At 19.6% G+C, this 24,554-nt stretch overlaps 2 protein-coding genes across 2 annotated transcripts, besides 3 other annotated features; both read left to right on the forward strand.

The window, feature by feature from the left end:
- Positions 1-178: part of a repeat region that runs on past the window's edge.
- Positions 179-9,422: 9,244 nt separating this feature from the next.
- PGAL8A_00179800 (fam-e protein) lies at positions 9,423-10,599 on the forward strand (the record flags this gene model as incomplete). The annotated part of the gene is made up of 2 exons (XM_028670482.1): positions 9,423-10,476; positions 10,586-10,599. 2 exons carry the CDS (start codon positions 9,423-9,425, stop codon positions 10,597-10,599), a joined length of 1,068 nt encoding a protein of 355 aa, XP_028527230.1.
- Positions 10,600-11,378: 779 nt separating this feature from the next.
- Positions 11,379-12,078: a repeat region.
- Positions 12,079-13,403: 1,325 nt separating this feature from the next.
- Positions 13,404-14,522: a repeat region.
- Positions 14,523-16,498: 1,976 nt separating this feature from the next.
- On the forward strand, positions 16,499-22,958 carry PGAL8A_00179900 (surface-associated interspersed protein (SURFIN); the record flags this gene model as incomplete). Its single annotated transcript, XM_028670483.1, has 3 exons — positions 16,499-16,515; positions 16,704-18,762; positions 18,870-22,958. The coding sequence occupies 3 exons, from the start codon at positions 16,499-16,501 to the stop codon at positions 22,956-22,958; spliced, it is 6,165 nt and encodes a 2,054-aa protein (XP_028527231.1).
- Between the last annotated feature and the right edge of the window lie 1,596 nt (positions 22,959-24,554).

The following is a 24,554-nucleotide window of genomic DNA, read 5'->3' on the forward strand; positions in this document are numbered from 1 at the left end:
CTCTTAATAGCTAATAAATTTTCAACATAGTATATTAGATAGACACAGTTTACTTGTTTATAACATTGGAAATTGTTCATGAATTCATCAAATCCGTAGAGAGAACTCTACGTACTCTTAATTTGTTTGTTTAGTGCTCCAAAAAAGTCACTGAACAGAAAATTAATAAAACATATTTATAATTATTAAATATATTTGTATTAATAAATTTTATATCATTTGATTGTAATTTTACTGCAGTTACTGCAAATTCAGAGTAATTATTTTTATATATATTTTTCTTAGTTTTGAAAATTTCTATTTTTTATCATTTTTTTTTTAATTTATTGCTTTTTTTTTTTTCTTTTTTTTTTCTTTAATAAAATAGTTCACTTTAAGCAAAATTATTTTATTCATTTTCTTTTGTTTATAATGTAATATTTCTTTATCATTATTTTATCACATCATCACTAAAATATACATATTATAACTTACATCTCTACTGTATTTATTTTTATATTTATTTTAATTTTTTCTTTTTAACATAAATCTTTTAGTAATAATGTTTAAAAATGTAATGCTGTATTTACACATATAATCTAAAATTATTTCTTTATATTATTAGAATTTAAATTTCAAGTCAAATCGCTTTTTAATCAACGTTCAAACATATATAGTGTGCATTTAATATAGTTACGACAATAGTTGTAAATCATTTTTCATTATAAATTGTAATTTTAATAATTGGGTTTAATTTTTTTTTCATAATTTTTTTTATAGGATATCATTATTGTATGTACATAAGTTTCACTATATTCTTATTTTATTCTATTTTTATTGCTAAAATTGAACCAATTTATAAAATTATTACGTAATTATTAAAATAAATCCAATATGTTTTTTATTATTATCATTGTTAAATTAAATATAATTTAATTCAGATATATTTTATTTATAATAATAAATTTGTATATATTTTTTTTTTTATATTTTTCTCATATTTTTTATATAAGTAATGTTGCACGTGTAATTTTGTTTCATTTCTATTTTTTTTTTTTTTTATACAAAAATTATCTTTCATGTAGTATAATTATATCATCTCTATCTATATATAGATATATAAATAAAATTATAAATTTTAATAACATTATATATATTATTTTTTTTTTTAACATAATTTATATTATATAATTATTATTTTAATGATAGTTCTAGAAGCAATAATATTATAGCACATATTATATTTTTGTTTTCTTAATAACTCCTAAAAAAATATATTTTTTCATTGATATATTTAAAATTTTTTTTATTTATTTAAGGAAAAATATTACTCTTTGTTAAAATTTTTCTCGAATAAATGTTACTACTTTTTGTAAAATCTATAGTGAAAAAATTTTTTTTGAATGTTTCTTTTTTTTTTATAATTCAAAAAAAAATTATGAACAATAATACATGTCTAAATGAGTATGTTTTATGCACGATAAATTTTATGACAACACATTTTTTAAAGAAAGAGAATGAATATGGTTAAATTTTAATAATAAAATAAATGATTAAGAAGACTAATTTTAATCATTTTATAAATATTGTGTATTTTATTAGAAATTATATTTTTTATAAGAAATAAAAAAAAATAAAGTTATGAATCTAAGCAGATAAATCTTTTAAATATATTAAGAAAAATACTTACAGAAATATGAGGGATAAGGATTATTCAAAATAAATAAATCTTATATAAATTTTAAAAATGTCACTTCTATGCAACATGATATATATAAAAATGTAATTGAAACTTTACTATTTGCAATTGCTTGTATGTATTATACATAGCTGTAAACTTCATACCGCACATTGTAAGTCTTCTTTTGAGTCAATTAAAGTAAAACTTCTTTCAAGTGACTTTTCAAAAAATGAATTTACATATAAAAATTTAGGTCCTATATCAGATAATTCTGGGATAATTGCTCTTTCGGAAAATATTGTTTTTCCATTTGAATATATTCAAGATATTCATGTGCATTTGAGAACATATTTATGTTGCCTTAAAACAGTAAGCCAAAAAGTAAAATTATGTTATTATGTTAATGTAAATTATTTAGAAAAGTGCCTTTAATTTAATTATTTTGGAATTAACAGTAGAAAAATACACGAAATCATCAAGTTATTTTAAAAAATTTTAAAAATCCAAAACATGTAATCATTAGGTTAAAATACAACGATATATTTTTTAGTAAAAATTCCTGCCACATGGAATAGATATGATCTCTTTTAGATAATGTTTGCAGATGTTCCATGTGTAAGAAGGATCATAATGGTTATAAAACATGAGTAGATACTTAATTTAATGAAAAAGTGATTCATTTACAGGATCACTAAAAATTTCACAAAGGAAATGAACAAATGATATGTCTTTCAAATAGTTAAATAAAAAGTGATTTGAAGTTTGAATTTCTTCTTTATTTGTGTAAATATGAGAATATTAATAAATTAATTACATGCAAAAATCTAAAAATTAATTAATAAAATAATATAATAATAAAACCAGAAAGTTTAGTCATAAGGTTTATAAACTCTAGAGATACGCCTGATCAAAATAATATAAGTTTTTCCTCTTTTTTAGCATTATCTTTTAGGCCACTTTGAATTATTATAATTTTTTTTATGTGTTATATATATAAAGCTTTTGGATGAAATAGAATTAAATTACCCATAAGAAATTTATGTGTTGACGCTTTCATTGTGTTTATTTATTCATATGCATATATTTTCCTCATTTTTTCTAATATTTTGTCAATTTATAAAAAGTAAATATACGAAAAAAATTGCGTACACATTGAATTTAATAATTTTTCTATATTTTTTTAATTTTTCTTAGAGAGTCGATCTATAAGTAATACTGCAGACCTCTTTTATATGGTATTTAGATCAATAAATAGAGTTAACACATTTTATTTTGTGCATGATGAATCATGGGGACAGCGCACAATTATAAATGAGCATACTAATATAGTTACAATGTGTTCACATTAAAAAAAAAATACTTACACTAAGGTAAGTGCACTAAAAACTAAATAAATAAATAATTATTTTTTTTTTGTGTGATATATTTAAAATTAAAAAAAGAAAATGTCATATATATAAATTTTTTTTATGGTATATGACGCTGACTTAAAAAATATTTGGGAACATATTTTTTTATTATTTTCTTTTTGTTTTTGGGATTATATATGTATTACTAAGGAATATATGAGTTTTTTTTTGTTAAAATGTAATATTAAAGAAATTACATTTTATAGTTTTCAATGAACTAATTTAAAAAAACAATCAACTAATAAGCAGTATTTTATGTTTAAAAATAATAAATATATTAAGTTAAAAATTAAAATAAGTAATGTTTACATGCTCTTTATTAATTTGTTCCTTTGATACTAGCATAATCATTAAACAGACATTTGATAAACCAAGGGCGGAAATAAAAGAAAAAAAAAACATAATTATTACTTTATTAAAATCTGATCTACAAATGGTATTATCGATATATTTTAAATAATATTTAATTAAATAAAATGATTAAGAATATTTTTAATTGTACATCTAAAACTCAGAAAAATGTGCACACATGCTTTATTAATTGCCTGTTCAATTACTTTGCTAGTATCAAAAAAGAAAATTAATAAGGAACACGTAAACATTATTTATTTTAATTTTTAATTTAATATTTTTATTATTTTTAATAAACATCAAATACTACTTATTAGTTTATTTTTTTAAGTTAATTTATTAAACGCTCTAAAATGTAATTTCTTTAATATTACATTTAATAAAAAAAAAAAAATATATTTTCCATAGAAATTCACATATATTCTCGAAAAAAAAAAGAAAATAAAAAAAAAAAATGTTATCATAATATTTTTTTTTTAAGTCAGCATCATATGAAAAAAAAAAATACATATATATAATATTTTTTTTTTTAACTGCAAATATACCCACCAAAAAAAAATAGTTATTGTTTTTTTTTTTTTTTTTTCGTTAGCAAAACCAACTATGTATTCTTCATATAGCTAGTCCTTTTTATTACCAAAAAGGTTTATGAAACCTTTTATTAACCACAATAAAAATAAATGCATCTATAAAAATAAAGTACTCGTCTTAAAAATAAATACATTAAAAAAAAATGAAGATATATGTTATTATTTTTTTTTTTGTGTACATAAAATTATATATATAAAAATACATATTTTTTTTTAAAGAAGAAAAATATAATACCTTAAAAAAAAATTTCTTTTCTTTTTTATGAAAGATTAAGAATGTAATGCATGATGTCGTACACATGGAATACTGCATAAATTGTTAACAATGGTAATTAACTAATGCATTTAATACTTGATATTAATTAATAAAAGTGAATAATTTGATTAATATTTTAAGTTCATAAAAATAAAATAAGTAGAGCTTTATCTACATACTCTTTACTAATTTTTTTGTTCAATACTAGCAAAGTTATTGAAAATCCAATAAATTAAGTATTAATCAGTCATTAGGTTAAATTACATATATAGGATATAAGACAAAATTTTATTTTTATATTTCACGCATTCCTTTTTATTCCGATGTACAAAAATTTGGTATAATGATCAAATTATAAGCTTAGGTAATAAAAGATATTATAAATATTTTATAAGATAATATTTAATTATACATAAAACATAAATAATCTTTGTATAAAAAAATTACCTAAATAAAAAAAGAATTTTTATGTTTTTTTTATTAATTGATTTTTTTAATTATATTTTATTTAATTTAAATTTAAAAAAAAAATGTATTTTTTCTATTATTACCATAAAAAATTTATATTTGGTAAATAAATTATTTTAATAAAACCAATTAGGGAAATAATTAATAATTAAAATCATAGTTAAAAGAAAGAAATAAGAATTTTGTTTTTTTAATATTAAATTTCTCTTCATTTTATTTTAAAAGACAAATAGTAACTTGATTTTTAATATATTAATTTATTTTTAAAAATTATTTAACATATAACTGTTTTATTAATTAACCGATCAATAGTTTCATAAGAGTAATGAACTGATAAATTAATAATGAACATGAGGAGCTTTCCTTATTATTTATGTTTTATATAGATATATATCTAAGCTCAAGTGTTTATTTATTTTAAACAAAGTATAAATTAAAATTTTTTACTATATTTTAAAACATATACATACACGAATTTAATAACCAAAATAAATAGAAAATTATTTTTTTTTTATTTTAAAACTTTTAAATTCAATTTAATTTTCTTTTTAAATTAATTAGAGTTAATTAAATTACATGGTAAAACCAAGATATATTTCACAATAAAAATATATTGTAACCTACAAAAAATGTTTTATTAAAAATATTTTTTTTTTAACGAGCATCAAACAAAAAAAAAAAATAAATTTTAAGATAAAAATATGAAATAATTTTATTTTATTTTTTACATGCATCTATTAACAATTATTCTAAAAAGGTGTAGAAATCCTTTATTAACCAATATTAAAAAAGTAATTTATTATTTCTCTGTTTAATTAATTTAGTAGTATATTGATTTGTTAACATGATTTGGAAAGACTTGATTAGAATACTGAATAGATAAATTATAAAAGAGTATAAACTATTTCTTATTCTAATTTAATTGTTGTAAAAATTACAATGACACTACAAGATAGTAAAATTGATATTTATAGCTTATATTATTGATAATTTATTACTTTTATAGAATTTTATTTACTTTAATGAAGATTATAATAATTAATAATATAAATCTTTGTTAACTACTAATTTTATGTCAAAATCTTTTAGTAATATTTTTATGAAAAATAATTTTAATTATTTGTTTTTATTTATTTCAAATTAATTAAAATATATAAAAATAAAAACACAACTCAATTTCTTTTAACTTATATCTCTTAAAAAGAATATTAAAAAAAATCCTCATAAAAAAAAAAAAAATTAAAAATAACTTTTTTTTTTTAAACTAGAAAATGTTCATCTTCGACTTTGTGCATTTCCATGTATCTACTAGCTATTTTTCTAAAATGGTTAATAAAATATTTCATTCATCAACTAATGAATAAACATAACAAAAGGACACTAGATTCTACAAATATTATTAATTTTGAAAGTATGTTTTATTAATAATATATAATATTTATATAATTAAACTATATAATTTGAAATAAATTACATATATCATGTGACCTTACTATCTTCTAAATAAAATATATAGCTCAATATTTTATTTATTTCTAATAAAATAATTAAATTATAAGATATTCAAATAGGATTAATGAATTTAACTTATTTAGGAGTCTAAACATTTAAATTAGATCGTTGATTAAGTGTGAAATAATTCTATTACATTAATATATAAGAATTATTTAAAAATATTTTTAATATATTCTAATTTTTTATTCAAAAAGTAGTAAGTTTATTTTAAAATTTTCTTCTATTAATATATATTTAACCTTCATTTTTTTTTAATTAATTGTTTGAAACATTTTTTAATGTATCAAGCATTTATGTCTATCTTTATATTTTATTTATATTTTCTTAATATTTAAAAAAATTTAAAGATTCCTTTTATTAATCTAGGCAAATACAAATATTGAGGTATTTATTTCTTATTTAGTCCTTCAAATAATTTTGTATAATAATTGTTAGTAAAAGATATAATTAAAATTTTACGATATGATATATAATGAATAATATAGAAAATAACAAATCAGTTATTTACGCTTACTGTTTAATAAAATAGATAATTAAAAAAAGAATAGTGAATGTTCTCATTTTTTGATATTTTAAATTATATTTTTTAATTATAATTATTTAATACTATTTAAAAAAAAAAAAAAAAAAATGTTATTTTTTTTTTTTTTTGAGATGTTAAGGGGATTTTTATTCATTCAGGTATTAAATATTGTCAATGCAATTAACTTTTGAAATCGTGAAAAATCAAATTCAAAATCTAAAAGAAAACAAAAATAATTAAATTTCTATTATTATTTAAATTTTATGTATTTTAAAAATTTTTTTAATAATTTTAATTTGTATTTATTATTTTATTTTGAAGTATTATTTAGAGTATAATCAATAGCTTTGATGATAATTTAAGATTTTAATAAAAATAAGAATAAATTTATATTAATTAAATAAATTCCTCTAAAACAATATATATTCTTTATGTAAACTATATATATATAATTTGCTTTAATAATGAGATATTTCTATAACAGTTAAAACTAATAAAGATCACTGAACATACTCTTCAATAATTTTACTAAATATCCTCGTATATTTGCTGAACGATCAATTATTAGATCGGTATGTTAATGTTCGTATAATATGATGTATATAATAGAGTATATATGCTTTATTAATCTATTATTCAATAATTTCTATATATTATTTAATGAAAAAATTAATAAAGAGCATATACAGTAATCCCTATTAGTTTTAATTGTTATAAAAATATATCTCTATTATAATAAAGTAAATTTTATATATATAGTTTACATAAAAGAATATTTATATAGAGGATTTTATTTAATTAGTACAAATTTATTCCTACTTTTATTAAAAGCTTAAATTATTATTAAAGCTATTGATTATATTGAAAATAATATTTTAAAACAATATAATAAATTGAAAATGTGGTTACTAAAAAATTTTTAAAAATACATAAAATTTAAATAATAATAAAAATTTAATCATTTTTGTTTTCTCTTAAACTTTGAATTTAATATTTAATGATTCCAAATATTGATTCAATTTATGAAATATAATTCCCAAATAACGAAACCCATTATTCAATAATCTAAAGAAGCAAAAAAATTAAATAAAATATAAAAGCAAAAAAAATTAACAAAAGAACAATAAAAAATATATTTTTTTCAGTGATATATTTTCTTAAATGGCAAGTATGAGTAACAATTTGTTACTTATAATTTACTATTATTTCATAAAAAGATTACAATATCTTTTACTAATCGTATACGTATTTTAATATATGTATATTTTTGAATATATTGCATGTACATAAATAAAACTATTTTCTTTACTTTGGTCATCACATTAAAAATTCAAAAAGATTAATATGTTCTTTGTTAGTCACATATCAAAGCTTAATATTTAATCTCATTTAATTTGAATTTAATCTCCTTTCCACAATAATTTTAGCGTAAACAGCTTTACAAATAATTAATATTAAATATTCATTTAATTTTTTTTTTGGAATATTTATTTTTTATCATTTTTATTATGAGGAAACACCGTTTCTTTTAAACGAATTTTTCTATATTTGCATTTTTTGTTATTTTAATATTAATATTAATATTTTACTAATTTACAAAACAGTTACATAATTATTAAAATAAATTTAATATTTGTTCACTGTTGCCATTTTTACGTGAATTCAAACATAATTTTAGGTATATTTTATTTATAACAATAAAAATATGTATATATATATATATATTTTATTTTTTATTTATATTTTATCATTTGCTTATAAAAATAATATTGCATGTATAATTGTGTTTCATTTATATTTTTTTATTTGCCTAAAAATTGTTATAAGGTTTTAATATATCATTGTTAATTATCTATTGTTATTAAAAAAAAATTGTTAGAAATTTTATTAAGTTATATATACTTTTTTGACAATTAATATCATATAATTGTGATTTTAATTTTTATATAAACAATAATATTATACCAATTTTACGTGTATTTTCTTTAAATTATTAAAAAATTATTTTACTGTATATATTTTGAAGTTTTTTTATTATTTTTTCAAAAATAAATAATTATTTAAAATATTCTTGAATAGATATTATTACCATTTTATGTTATATATTTTATAAAAAAAATTTATTTTTTTGTTATGTTTTATTTAAAATAAAAAATTAATTATTGAAAATATTACTGAATAGGTGTTACTACCATTTTATATCAAACATGTTAAAATTTTTAAATCTTTTGTTTACTATATGTTTTATTAAAAAAATTTAATTTATTACCTGAAAAATTCTTGAATAGATATTATCACTTTACATTAAACGTATTACAAAAATTTTTTTTTTAAATTTTTCTTTTATTATATGTTTTGTAAAAAAAAAAATCTTAATGATAATATATATTAAGAAAGAATATTCAATAAATGTTAAATTTTAAAAAAATATATTTTTGAAAAAAAAAATATAAATGAACTTTAATATTGAAATAAAAAGTTAAGCCTAGTTTTAAATTTTTATAAATATTATGTATTGTATTAGAAACTATATTTTTTATTAGGAATAAAATAAAACTTATAAGAAAATGGATTTAAAAAAAAAATAGTCCAATAAAAATATAAAGAGAAAAAGTAGGAAAAACATATACATCTTATTTTAATTTTAGAAATGGCACTTTTATATAATAGAGGATGCGATGATTTTGAGGGAGACTCTGTCACATGTCATATGGCTATATGTCATATAAATCCATATAAATTTGAAACATCACATTGTCCGGTTCAATTAAATTCAATTAAAGTATATCGTCCTTTAGATAATGTTTCAAATGATATTTCGAAAAATATATTTAAATATAAACGTTATGGACCATATAAATTCTCTAGGATAATCATTCTTTCAAACAATGATCAAGATGGTATTGTGTTTCTTTATGAATTAAATCCATATATGGATAATTTCCCAATTAAAACATATTTATGCCGCCTTAGGAGTATAAACCAAATGCTATCGTTATGCGAATCCATTGATCCATATTATTTAGATAAAAATCTTTCGTTTAATTCTTATGATATTATTAATGAAAAAAATGATGTAGGTAGTTTAAAACATATAAAAAACCCCAGGCATCAAATTATTATATCAAAATATAAAGATTTATTTCATAAAGAACATTCCTGCCATTTGATTAAATCAAAATTTTTTACACAGCTTCGCTGCGTGAATTATTTATGTGAAAAGAATAATGAGGAATATAATTTGTGTACTGATGCGAATTATAGTGGAAAATTAGTATTTTTGGATTATGATCGTTATGATAAAAAAATTCAAGACCTTATATATCTTCCAGAAAGTTGCTTAAAAAAAGATTCTAATTTTGCATGTACTCCATATTTTTGCCAAAAAAGAGATATAAGTCAATTTTCTTCATGTGAATATCAAGAAATTAGTGCTATAAAAAATATAGCAACAAATTCAAAAAGTTTAGATGTTATAACAACAAATTCAAAAAGTTTAGATGTTATAACAAGAAATTCGAAAAGTTTAGACCTTATACCAAGAAATTCAAAAAGTTTAGAAGTTATATCAACAGATCCACATAATGTTTATCATGAAAATAATTTGAATGCACCTGCTCTCTTTGCAATGACTTTTATGCCTTTTTTAATTCTTTTCGTTTTTTTTTGGTGCTATATATATAAGCTTATGAAAAAGAAGAGAAGTAAGTTATTTATAAAATATTTAAGTATATTAATGCTTAAATTATATAAATACATAAAAATATTTGCATATTATGTATGTTAAATTTTATATTTTTTCTGTTTTTTTAGGAAAAATTTATTAATGGTAAAAAGTTATAATTAATACTTTTACTAAAAAGATTTTCTTACACGAGGTATACAAAATTAAAATTATAGAATTCATATTTTCTATTTAACATATTCATTATAATACTTAAGCAAAACTTTGTTATCATAAATGAATTATAAATCTTAAAATTTCATATTTGTATTTAAATACATATATACAAATATATAAATTAGTTGAAATTAAAAGTTTTTCACGCTTAAATTTTTCAAATATATTGTATTTTTTTTTTAAAAAAAATGTTTACATTTTTTTATATGTATTAATTTGTTAAAATTTTACTTTAAAAAATTTTGTCAAGATAATGATTTGTTATTTGTATATTCATTGATTTTGCTGTATTAATGAACAAACTAATTAGTAAATAATGTGTAAATTTCTCCCTACTAATTAAATGAAAAAAAAATTAATTTTAATTTTATAAGCCTGTAAACAGTTTTATATACATAGTCTACTTCAATGAGAATTTATCATTTTTAAAGGGCATTTATTTTCTTTAATAAAAATTCCATATTTTCATTAAAAATTTAAATACTCATTAATCATTGCTTCAATTATATATATTTTATTTATAATGTTGTTATTAATATTTAGCAGTTCAAATCCATTATATTAAAGCTAACATAAATAAATGACAAAATTAAAAATACATTATATAAATGCTACACAACAAGAAAATTTTATTATCGTTAATATAAAAAATTATATAAATTTAAACAAAAATATACTACAAGAAGCTTTTTGTTGAACGGTCTCTGCTTGATTTATTAACTGGGTGTTCGGTGAGTTTATTATAGTACTGAACAAACCAATTAATAAAGAGCATGTAGAGGTGTCTCTACGATTTTGTTGTATTTATATGTATTTTTAATATTCTTTGAACAAGTGATTCTTAATTATGTGATATACTTTGTTCAGCATTCTTTGATTTCAATTGTCATTTATTTACTTTAATAAAAATCCTTATTTTTATTAAAAATTTAAATCCTTGTTAAATATTGACTAATAATTAAATGTAACTTAATTATTTCTTTGTTATTATTTATGTTCAGCAATTTACATATATTGCTGTTGAATTAGCAAGCATAAACAATTATTAAAAATGCAAATTAATTATATGAATATTAATTACGTGAAAATTTTATTGTCATATGTATAAAATTTTCACTCATAAATTCAAAATATAAATATTATGTAAATTAAGCTCTTTTACAAAATCATTATTATCTTTTGTAAAAAAAATCTCTCTCAAAAAAAAATAAATTCAATCTTTTTTTTTATTTTATTTTTTTATCTTTATCTTTTTCAAAAGAAATATTTCTCAAAGAAAAATTCCAATAATTTTTTTTTTTTTTTTTTTTTTTTAGTTAGCACAACTAACTACGTATTCTCCACATAACTAGTCCTTTTATAGCCAAAAATGTTAATGAAGCCTTTTATTAACCACTGCTCTATCTTTTGACCATTTAAATTTATCTTTTAAAAAATAAATATAATTTTTTAATTTACTTAAAATTTACAATAAGAAAACAAAAAAAATTAACAACTCTTTTTTTTTTTTGTCTAGAACTAGCATAGTTATTTATTAATTGCCTGTTTAATTACTTTGCTAGTAATGAACAAGGAAATCAATGAAGATAATATAGATCGAACTCAATTTAATTCTTATTTAATTAAATTTTAAATTTTTAAAATCTTTTAACCCAAGTGAAATGTACTTTCTAACATAATTTTCACATATATCCCATTTCCCAGAAGAAAAAATATGTAAAATTTTTTAAGATTGCCATTTTTATTAAAAAAAACTATATTATCATAATATATTATTTTTTTTAATTCAGGGTCATATACCAAAAAAAATAGGTAATGTATCTTTTTTTTTTTTTTAAAATTGTAGATATACATGCAAAAAAAATAAAAATTATTATTTATTAAAAAAATTTTTTTAAGTTTACAAGCTTTTAAGTAACTATTTTAGAACATACACTTATGAATGCACATTATTTCCGAGATTTAGCATGCACAAAACAAAATGTTTTCATTCTATTTATTAATCTAAATATTATACAAAAGATGTCTATAATATTATTTATAAATCATATGGCTAATTATTTATTTTCTATTAGCTCTTACTTTTTATTCTCAAAGATGTTAATAATACCTTTTATTAATCAGGTAAAAAACAAATGAATAAAGAACTATTAAAATGGTTTTTCCTATTTTTGTTTATTGAGAAATATATTTTGTTTTATAAGAGTAAATGTTTTATAATACAATGTACAACATGAAATAGTATATTTATATAATATTCTTAATTATTTAAATAAAAATATTTTAACTTAATGTTTTCGTCATTATTTACTAGATGAAAAAAACTATATTAACCTATTTTTATATTATATTTTATATATCATATATTAATATAACATTGAACTTTGTGATATAGATAAAGATTTACAAGGTAATATTCTTCAGATCCATGGACTACAACACACATTTCGAGACACTCTAGAAGTATTTTTTTTTTGATATGTTTAAACGCTTTCAAATGTTCTTTTCTCAATTTAAATTTTGTCTTATTGTTAATAGTGGAACTAGTTTGGATATTCATTCTGAAAAACCCTTAATATAATTTCTGTAATAACTAGCAGATTCTAAGGATAACTTTTCCTACTTTTTTACATTGCATCTCTCTGCTTAGTTAATAAAAGGCTTTATTAATCTTTTTGGAAAATAAAAGGACTAGTTAAATGAAGAATACGAGGTTGGTCATACACACACAAAAAAAAAAAAGATTTTTCTTTTTTGGGGAACGAAATATGATCTGAATGAATTTTGTAAGAGAAAATTTTATACATATAACAATAAAATTTTCATGTAATTAATATTTATATAATTTTTTGTATTGTCAATAATTGTTTATGTTTGTTAATTCAACAGAAATATATATTAATTGCTGAATGTAACTCATAACAAATAAACAAGTAATATACATTTAATTAATAATCAATTTTCAAAAAGGATTTAAATTTTTAATAAAAATAAGGATTTTTATTAAAGTAAATAAATGCCTATTGAAATTAAAGAACGCTGAATGAAGTAGATTACATAATTAAGGATCACTCGTTCAAAATATTTAAAAATATATATAAATACATCAAAACCGTAGAGGCAACTCTACATGCTCTTTATTAATTTGTTTGTTCAGTACTCTAGCAAAGTCGCCGAACACCCAGTTAATAAAACACTGTATGAAGAATACATAGTTGGTCATGCACACGCAAATAAAAAAAAAAAAAATATATATTATAAATTTTTTTTTATTTTTCTTTTTATAAATTAAAAGATATAAAAAAAATGGGAGAAATATTTGTCAAAAAAATTAATTCGAAAAAGATTTGTTACCAATAAGAATGAGATATTAAACATACAAAATATATTTACATAAAATAGAATTTAATTTACATAGTATTTATATTTTTAATTTGTGAGAGAAATTTTTATACATATATTGATAAAATTTTTACATAATTAATATTCTTATAATTAATTTGTATTTTTACTAATTGTTTATATTTGTTAGTTAAACAGTAATATATTTAAATTGCTGAACATAAATCATAACAAAGAAATAAGTAATATACATTTAATTAATTATTAGTGTTCAATAAGGATATAAATTTTTAATAAAAATATGGATTTTTATTAAAGTAAATAAATGCCTATTGAAATTAAAGTATGCTGAATCAATTAGATCACATAATTAAGGATCACTTGTTCAAAATATTTAAAAATATATATAAATACATCAAAAATTGTAGAGCCAACTCTACATGCTCTTTATTAATATGTTTGTTCAATACTCTAGCAAAGTCACCGAAAACCCAGGTAATAAATCAATAGTACACAAAAGTAAATTAAATAAAATTAAAATTGTTTCCTTTAAAATAAATAATCTTCAAAATAAGTACTAAATATATACCGATAACAAGAATTTAGTTAATCTATACGCAACAAATAAAATTAAAAAAAAATTTGATCAAACAAACTTCTAATAAATATAAACTTAATAAGTTTATAACTAATGAACATAACTTTCATCCCTTTTCTAATAAATTGCATATTCAAAATAAATTTTCTAAAATTCAACAATAAAATTTTTATTAAATTTATACTACTATATCATAATATTCATATAATAAACTTATCTGTTATCTTCTCTTTTTTTTTAATATACTTATTAAATGCTTAATCATAATGTAAACTTAATAATATAAATAAATAAAAATAAAAAAAAATTACAAAAAATGCTAAATAATTAATGAATTTTTTATAATTAAAATTTATAAATATAATCACAAATATTCATAAAAAAATGTATTTTACTTATAATACTCTTATAAAAAAAATAATCAATCCTCATAAAAACCATGCAAAATTCTAATAAATATAAAATGCATTTACTTTTCTCACGGATTTTTTTAGTACATAATTTATTATAATCTACCTTGTAAAAAAGCAAATATAAAAAAATAAAATTTAATAAGATAATAAATTTTATTTTATTTTATTTTATTTTTTTTTTTTTTTTCAATATAAATAATATCTACTTTCTAAGAAATTCTTATTTTTAAATTATTGTTATTTTCATTTTCTAAAAATATTATGAGAAATAATTTTAAAGAGAATAACCAAAAGATAATTTATATTTCTTTGTATTCATATAAAAAATTCTAAAAAAATAAATAAATATTTTCTCAAATAATGTTAAATATATATATATATATAATACCAAATAAAAATTATAAAAAAAATAAAAAGTTTAATATAGTTATAACGAAAAAAAAAGTGCATTATTCGTTAAACTAATTTTTTTTTTTAATACATATGTTTCTTCATAAATAAAACTAACTTATAACGCACTAATTTGTCACCAAAAATTTAAATATTAAAATAAAAAAAATAGTAATAAGTTTAATCTGACCTTAAAATGTAATAATTCAACAACAAATAATATAGCTTTTTGTAATTGTAAATACTTCTATTAACTTAAAATAATTTATGTTAAATATATATGAAAAGCTAAAATAGTATATTATAATTACCACTTTTAGAATTTGCATATATATCTATATATATATATTTTTTCTTTTTTATATATGTTATATTTTATAAAAATATTAGATCCTTCATAATAATAAAAATTATAAATTGTTCAGATCATTATATTGTTTGAATATAAAATATATTTTAATCTTCATTTTTTTAAATTTCAACTTTACAAAAAATCTGCTGTAAAAACGTTATATAATTATCAAATTCTTTATTCAAAACGCAAAAAATAAATAATCATATTATTATTTCAAACTCATATTTATAATCATATAATTATATAAAAAATTTAAGGGAACACAAAAAAAATCCTTAAATATTTTCTTTTTTTCATACTAATTTTTTTTTTTTAATTATAAATTCAAATATAAAATAATATTTTACTTTATCTATTTTTTTCTTTTTTTTTTTCTTAATTTTAATTTTATAAATTAAATTTTTATTTTATTTATTATGCTTTTTCATGTTTTTTAAAACTAAAGTTATTATTATTACATGAAAATAATAATTTGATACTCCAAACAAAAATCAAGCAAAAAATTCCTTTTACTCCGAATTAATTATTTATATTACGTAAAATGACAATATTAAATATTAATAAATTTATGATATAGTTATCACAATACAAACATTATCATTTCTCTACAGAAATTATAACAATATCCTAACATAATTCAAGTGTATAATGATGTCACAAAATAACAAAAATAGCTATATTCAATATTTTACTCAATTTAAATTATTTTTCTTCTTTAATTGGATTAATGAATGTTTTTTTAATGTATGATAAAACCATAATATATACATATATGCGTATTACCCTTTTCTTATCTTGAAATTTTTATATTTATTTATAATTTATATAAAAATTTGTTCCTTTTAATAAATAATTTTTTAGATATTATTACAAAATATTTTGAGGAAACCTTGTGGCGATATCATAATCGTGAGAAAATTGTCAGCCTTAAGGAAGATAAGATTTTTATCACAAACAGATGAAACTTCCTGTATATTAGATCAACAAAATGGTAAGGTAAAAGAAAATCAAGGTAATTCACCTAATGAGATAGTTAAACTTAATAATGAAATTCAAGTATTTATGAATGATACTTATAATGAAGTTAATTTTTATCTCGAAAACCAAGAAATTAATAATTCTACAGAAAAATGTGAAAAGTCATCCAAATATATATATTGGAAAGGAATGGACTACGTTAATTTAATATTAAATAAAGAAAAAAATTATAATATCTCAAATCTTGTTGACTGCTGGAATGATAAACAAGAATCTTTTAAAACACATATACTTAAAGAAACAAATTCAACGTGTAATTTTAGAACGTTTGATTATTGTGCTCTTTTGAATAAAAATAATAAATGTTCTAGTCCTTATGAAAATAACAATCTACTAAAAAGCACATCATTAACATATGAACAACTCAAAGATGACAATTATGATAATAATAAAACTTATATCATTGATATAAGGCGTTCTCAATTTTACAATATTACTTATGATATGTTTAATTACTATTTCAAAATGTATGAAAATGATAGGTCTGAACTTAATTGTGGAAAATGGAGTATGTATGTATATAAGAGAGGAAAACAATTTGTTAATATGATGACAAATGAAATTAATTCCGATGAACCTTATGTGCAAAATTATGTTAATGTATGGAATTCTTTTAGTCAAAGTTTGGAACAATATACATTAGATGAGACACAAAATCAATGTAATATGACAGCATTACTTCATAAAATTAATGAGAGAGAAAATTCAGATAATCCGTATGATTTATCATGGATTAAATTAGATAAGAATCAGAAAAAAAAAAATGAAACTTTAGGTCTTAGGACCTCATTACCATATAATATACAATCCACAAATCGAACTACCAATGTTTCAGATGATGCTGCTGCAATGAATTCAATAGATAATAGTACGAGTAATAATAAAATCGCTATAAATACACATATAAATACTACTTTAGAACCATTAATTGTAGAAGATCAAACTATGCATGAAACTATAACTACAATTTCTTCAGATGTTACAACACAACCTAATTTTTTAACTTCAGGTTCTACGCCTAGATATGACTTGCATACAACTGAACCATCAGCTTCAACTTCTTCTATAAGTGGTGATACGTCTTCTGCAAGTAGTAATACATATTCTTCAAAAGATAGCTCTAAACATACAATTAGTGTTGAGCCCCCAACTAGTAGTACAACTTTTTTAACAACTGAGTATCAACTTTCACCTTCTGTAAATATAGTTGAACCTAATGAAAATGATTCTACGTCTCCTCCGGATGATAAAACTACACTCCCTACTATCACCGTTCATCCATTAACTAACAATACTACACCTTTTAAAACTAATATTACAACTACTACAAATGGGTCTTCATCTTCTCCTAAGACAGAATTTCCCTTTACAACAATGTCTTCTATGGATCCAAATTCATCTTCCTCAAATATTTCTACAACTCCTATAACTAAACCTACATTAAATAGCGCAGTAGTATCTACAAATAATTCAATGTCCACTGCAAAAGATAACACTATTCATCCTACTATTAGTAGTAAATCTTCTACATATATTAATAGATTTTCATCTATGTCTGATAGTAATTCTAATAGAACATTATCTACATCTTTAGAATCTATAATTTTCAACACAACTAATAATGTAACTAAATCTCCTATAACAAATAGTGGCATATCATCATTGGGAATAAATAATACTATAACACAGAATCCGCAAAATACATCAAATTCTTTCATACTAGCTAAACAAATTTTACCTTTAAATAATACTCAAAATAGCACATTAGGAAATAATGCAAGTGCCAATCATTCGAATTTCATAGTTCCAAAAAATACCATTAAACCAACCAAATCAGATAATCCCATTAATGATACACCTGAGATTACACCTACAGGAAATGTATTAATAACAATCGTTCCAGTAGGTATATTCATTTTGGGAATTATTTTCCTTTTAATTCTTCTCTGTAAAGTAAGATAAAATTAATAATTAAAAATACAGAAACATATATATTTAAAATCTTTATAACTTTAATAAGAAATTTTTTATAATTGCATAATTTTTAATTTGAATTATAGTACACTTTTATTGGATCTTGGTTTCGCAAGCGTAAATCAAAGAAAAAAAAAATAAGAAAAAAGATGAAGGAAATTTCAAAGGAACCCTTACTAATGTCTTTAAATGATATGGAGAGTGAACCGATATATAGTGGAAAATATTCGTTATTGAACCATGAAAAACAAATGCCTTTATGTGAGATTATTTTAGAAAGTGAAAGAAATTTGAAATATAGACAGATGAAAAAATCAAAGGAATGTGGAGATAAACGCGTATGTGAAGTTGTAGAAGAAGTATCAAAGTACAAAAATGAACTTCCAATAAAAGAGGAAAAATTAAATGAAGATGATTCTAAAAATGAAATTGAAGAAGGTGAATTAAATAAAAATAAATCTAGAAGTAAAATTAGAAAAGAAAAATTGATTAAAAGTGGATTAAAAAAAAATGCGGTTCATATTGTAGGATACATCAGGGAAAATACATTAAATGAAGAAGAAACAAATGAAATAAATGTAAAATCTGAAAAATCTACATATGAAAATGAAATGAAAAATTCAGAAAATAAAACGTCATTCATGGATGAAGCGTGCAACTGGAATACATGGGCAAATATACATATTATAGCATTACTAGAGTGTAAAAAAGAAGAATGGGAATTGATTAAAAATGAATTTTTAAGAATTTGCATAGAAGAGTTTGAAAAAGATGAAGAAACTACTTATCTAAAAGAATTGGGAAATAATTTAGTAAAGAAAGGAGAAGAAGAAAGTAGTACAGTTGTAACAGAAAAAAATAGTAGTATTCCAGAGAAATGGAAAAAAGAAGAATGGTTTATTAATTTGAAAGAGGAATGGAAGAAAGAAGAAGAAAAACATTTAGAATATTTAAAAGAACAAGAAATTGAGAAAATAACAGTAGAAGGAATAAGAAGTATAGTGTTAGACAAAAAAAAAGAAGCATGGAAGAAGTGGATAGAAAAGCAAAGAGAGCGTTCGAATGAGTATAAAAAGCAGGATTGGTTTAAAAAGATATTAGATGAATATGAAAAAGAAGGAATTCATAAAAATATAAAGGAAGAAAGAACTGAATATAAAAGTGTAAAAAAACGAGAGAAACAAAAAGATAATAAAATAAATAAATATGAAACGAAGAAAATTTTGACACAAAAAATGCTAATAGATATACATATGATGCTGTTAGAAGAATGTAAAAAGGAAGAATTAGAAAAAGAAAAAAATGAATTTTTTAAAACAAACATAGAAGAGTTAGGAATACGAGAATATTTAGATGAAGTAAATATATTAGAAAAAATAGAAGAAGAAAGAAGTTGGAATTCTATATTAGAGAAAAAAAAAGATGAAATGGAAAAATGGAAAAGAGAAAAATGGTTTATAGAGTTAATGTTAGAATGGAAAAATAATGAACAGAAATATGTAGAAGAATTAAATAAAAAAATGTTGGAAAAAAAAGATGAAGAAATAACAACAAACATTGCATTAGAAAGGCAAAAAATTATATGGAAAAAACATTGGGATGATATTCGTAAAAAGTGGATAGAAAATGATAACAGAGAAGAATGGTTTACAAAATTGGTTGATGAAGTTGAAAGTAAAGAGAATGAATATAGAAGTGAAATTACTAAAAAGAATATAGAAATGAAAAAGGAAAATGAAAAAAATAGAGAAAAAGGTGAATCAATAATAGAGATTAATAGAAAAGTAAAAGAAGTGAAAAAATATGAAAAGACTCATCTAGAAGATACAGATGAAAGGATTAATTCCATAATGATGAAAAAAAAATTAATGTGGAAGACTATAGTAGAAATACATATGATTGTATTAGAGGAATGTAAAAAAGAGGAGTGGATGTTGAATAGAGGAAAATTTTTAGAAGCCTGCTTAGAAGAATTTAAAAAAGAAGAAAAAGAGAAATATACAAAAAAAATAGAAAATGATTTAGAACTAATGGGAGAAGAAGAAGAAAACATTAGTACAATAATGTTAGAGAAACAAAAACTCCTTTGGAACAAATGGGTAGAAAGAAATAAAAGTATGTTAGAGAAATGGAAAAGAGAAGAATGGTTTATTAATTTAAAAAAAGAATGGGAAAATGAACAAAAAAGTTACGGAGAAACAATAAATGAATCAGAAATAATAGAGATTAATGTTGGGGAAAATCCTATGTTAGAAAAACAAAAAAAAATATGGAAACAATGGCTAAAAAAACAAAGAAAATGGTTTATAGAGCATAGTAAAGATAAATGGTTTAATGATTTGTTAGATGAATATGAAAATGAGGAAGAATATAAAAATGAATTAACAAAAAGAAATGTGAAGAAAAAAAACAAATTTCATAAAAATATAGAGAAATCAGAACAGGATATAAATTATGGAGTAGAAAAAGCTAGAAAAAGGAAAAAGTTGATACATAAAGTGTTGATAGAAATACATATGAAGGTATTAGAGGAATGTAAAAAGGAAGAATTAGAAAAAGAAAAAAATGAATTTTTTAAAACAAACATAGAAGAGTTAGGAATACGAGAACATTTAGATGAAGTAAATATATTAGAAAAAATAGAAGAAGAAAGAAGTTGGAATTCTATATTAGAAAAAAAAAAAGATGAAATGGAAAAATGGAAAAGAGAAAAATGGTTTATAGAGTTAATGTTAGAATGGAAAAATAATGAACAGAAATATGTAGAAGAATTAAATAAAAAAATGTTGGAAAAAAAAGATGAAGAAATAACAACAAATATCGCATTAGAAAGGCAAAAAATTATATGGAAAAAACACTGGGATGATATTCATAAAAAATGGATAGAAAATGATAACAAAGAAGAATGGCTTACAAACTTAGTTGATGAAATTGAAAGTAAAGAGAATGAATATAAAAGTGAAATTACTAAAAGAAGTATAGAAAAGAAAAAGGAAAATGGAGAAGATAGAGAAAAATTTGATTCAATAATAGAGATTAATAATAAAAGAAAAGAAAAAGTAAGAAAATACGAAGAGATCCATCTAGATGATGCTGATAAAAAGATTAATTCTATAATAATGAAAAAAAAATTAAAGTGGAAAACCATGATAGAAATACATATGATTGTGTTGGAGGAATGTAAAAAAGAGGAGTGGATGTTGAATAGGGGAAAATTTTTAGAAACCTGTTTAGATGAATTTAAAAAAGAAGAAAAAGAGAAATATACAAAAAAAATAGAAAATGATTTAGAACTAATGGGAGAAGAAGAAGAAAACATTAGTACAATAATGTTAGAGAAACAAAAACTCCTTTGGAACAAATGGGTAGAAAGAAATAAAAGTATGTTAGAGAAATGGAAAAGAGAAGAATGGTTTATCAATTTGAAAAAAGAATGGGAAAATGAACAAAATAATTACGGAGAAACAATGAAGGAATCAGAAATAATAGAGATTAATGTAGGAGGAAATCCTATGTTAGAAAAACAAAAAAAAATATGGAAACAATGGCTAAAAAAACAAAGAATATGGTTTATAGAGCATAGTAAAGATAAATGGTTTAATGATTTATTAGATGAATATGAAAATGAGGAAAAATATAAAAATGAATTAACTAAAAGAAATGTGAAGAAAATAAACAAATTTCATAAAAATATAGAGAAATCAGAACAAGATATAAATAATGGAGTGGAAAAAGCTAGAAAAAGGAAAAAGTTGATACATAAAGTGTTGATAGAAATACATATGAAGGTATTAGAGGAATGTAAGCAGGAAGAATGGAAAAAAGAAAAAGAAGATTTTTTTAAAACTATTATGAAAGAGTTAAGAATACGAGATAATTTAGATGAAGAAGTAAACCTATTAGAAAAAATAGAAGAAGAAAGAAGTTGGAATTCTATATTAGAGAAAAAAAAAGATGAAATAGAAAAATGGAAAAGAGAAAAATGGTTTATGGAGTTAATGTTAGAAATGAAAAATAATGAAAATAAATATATGGAGGAAATAAATGAAGAAATACTAGTAAAACATAACAAGGGTGGAATTGAAAATCCTATGTTAGAAAGGCAAAAAATTATATGGAAAAAACATTGGGAAAATATTCTTAAAAAGTGGATAGAAAAAGATAATTATGAATGATTTGAAACATTAATTTATTAATAACAGAATAGAGATAGGGAATAAAAATGTTAAATTTATAAATAGAGCATAAAAGAGGAAAATAGATATGAATAACTCGAAAAATATGTGAATAAAAAAAATTCTAGAAATGATCAATAAATAGAATTATTTATCTTTTTGAATATTAATTATGAATTAAATTTATATATTTTCATATGTTTCGTTATTTATTTATTAAATGCTAGTTCGAAGATTTGGTTAGAATTATTGAACTATTAATTTTCTGTTTAATAACTACCTAATATTAAATAAACAAATTAAAGAAAATCATGTAAGAATATCAACGCTTACTTTATTTAGAATAAAATAAATTATTACATACATCATTTATTTTTATTATTATTAAATTTTAACTTTATTATTTAAGTTAATTAATACGATAGAAAATAAATGTAATATTTAATGTTACATTTTTTAATCTTCCATACAAGAAAAAATAATACACATCACATCACGAATAAAAAAAAATTATTATTTTTATTTTTAATATGAGGTTTTTCCTACTATTTAAAAAAAAAAAAATAAAATTCTCACCATTTTTTTTTTTATTAAAATTTCATAAATTGTCAAAGTCATAAACCCAAAAAAAAAATAAAATATTTCTTTTCATAATGATAAATATGAACAAAAAAAAAAAAAATAAATATAATATATCTGTTTTTTTTTTTTTTTCAAGTGTAGTGACTTCTTAATTCCCATTTCAATGGAATTATGATTTATTAATTAGATATTCGAAGATTTATATAGCGCTTTAAATGGTCAAATTAACAAAAAGCATGCAAAACGATATTTACTTTTTCTTTTTATTATAAAATTAGTTTATGAGTATAATTATATACTTATTATACAAATATTAATTTGTAATAAATATAAAATACTTATTATAAAGTTCATAATTTTTAGCATTCTTAATATTTTTTAGATAAAACTACTTAAAATTGTAACGTTTACTCATTTCTCAAAAAAAAAAATTAAAAAAAAATTAATTTTTTTAAAAAATAAAAATGCATACGTAATATTTTACTATAAATTTATTACTAATATCACTCATATTAAACAAATATGCTTCTATATCTAAGATCGTATGCATTTAACCTCAAACTATTTTGTATTTTCTCATTATACATGCAAAAATTATTATAAGTTTTTTCATATGTATATCTCTGCACATGCCTTTTAATTATTTTACATGTGTCAGCAATACTCTTAAGTAAACCTCTGTTATTTTATAAGTTATTAAAAAAATCAATAAATTCATTTATTTATCACATTCCATGTATTGAGCAAAAAAATTAACAAAGAGAATATAAAAAGTACTTTATTCATTTTATTTTAGTTAAAATAAATACTCTATGTGTATCATATTTAGTATAACATTTTTAATATTTCATAAAAAAAAATAATACTCCACGTTGTTATAATCACAATTAAAAAAAAAATTATATAATAATGTAGAATATTTTTTTTTTTTTTTAAATTGGTTACACATGCAAAAAAAAAGATAATATAAAATATATCTTCATTTTTTTTTTTGTATACTTACTTTTAGAGAGA

The sequence above is a fragment of the Plasmodium gallinaceum genome (assembly GCF_900005855.1).
Source record: "Plasmodium gallinaceum strain 8A genome assembly, contig: PGAL8A_v1_68, whole genome shotgun sequence".
In the NCBI taxonomy this organism is placed as follows: domain Eukaryota; phylum Apicomplexa; class Aconoidasida; order Haemosporida; family Plasmodiidae; genus Plasmodium; species Plasmodium gallinaceum.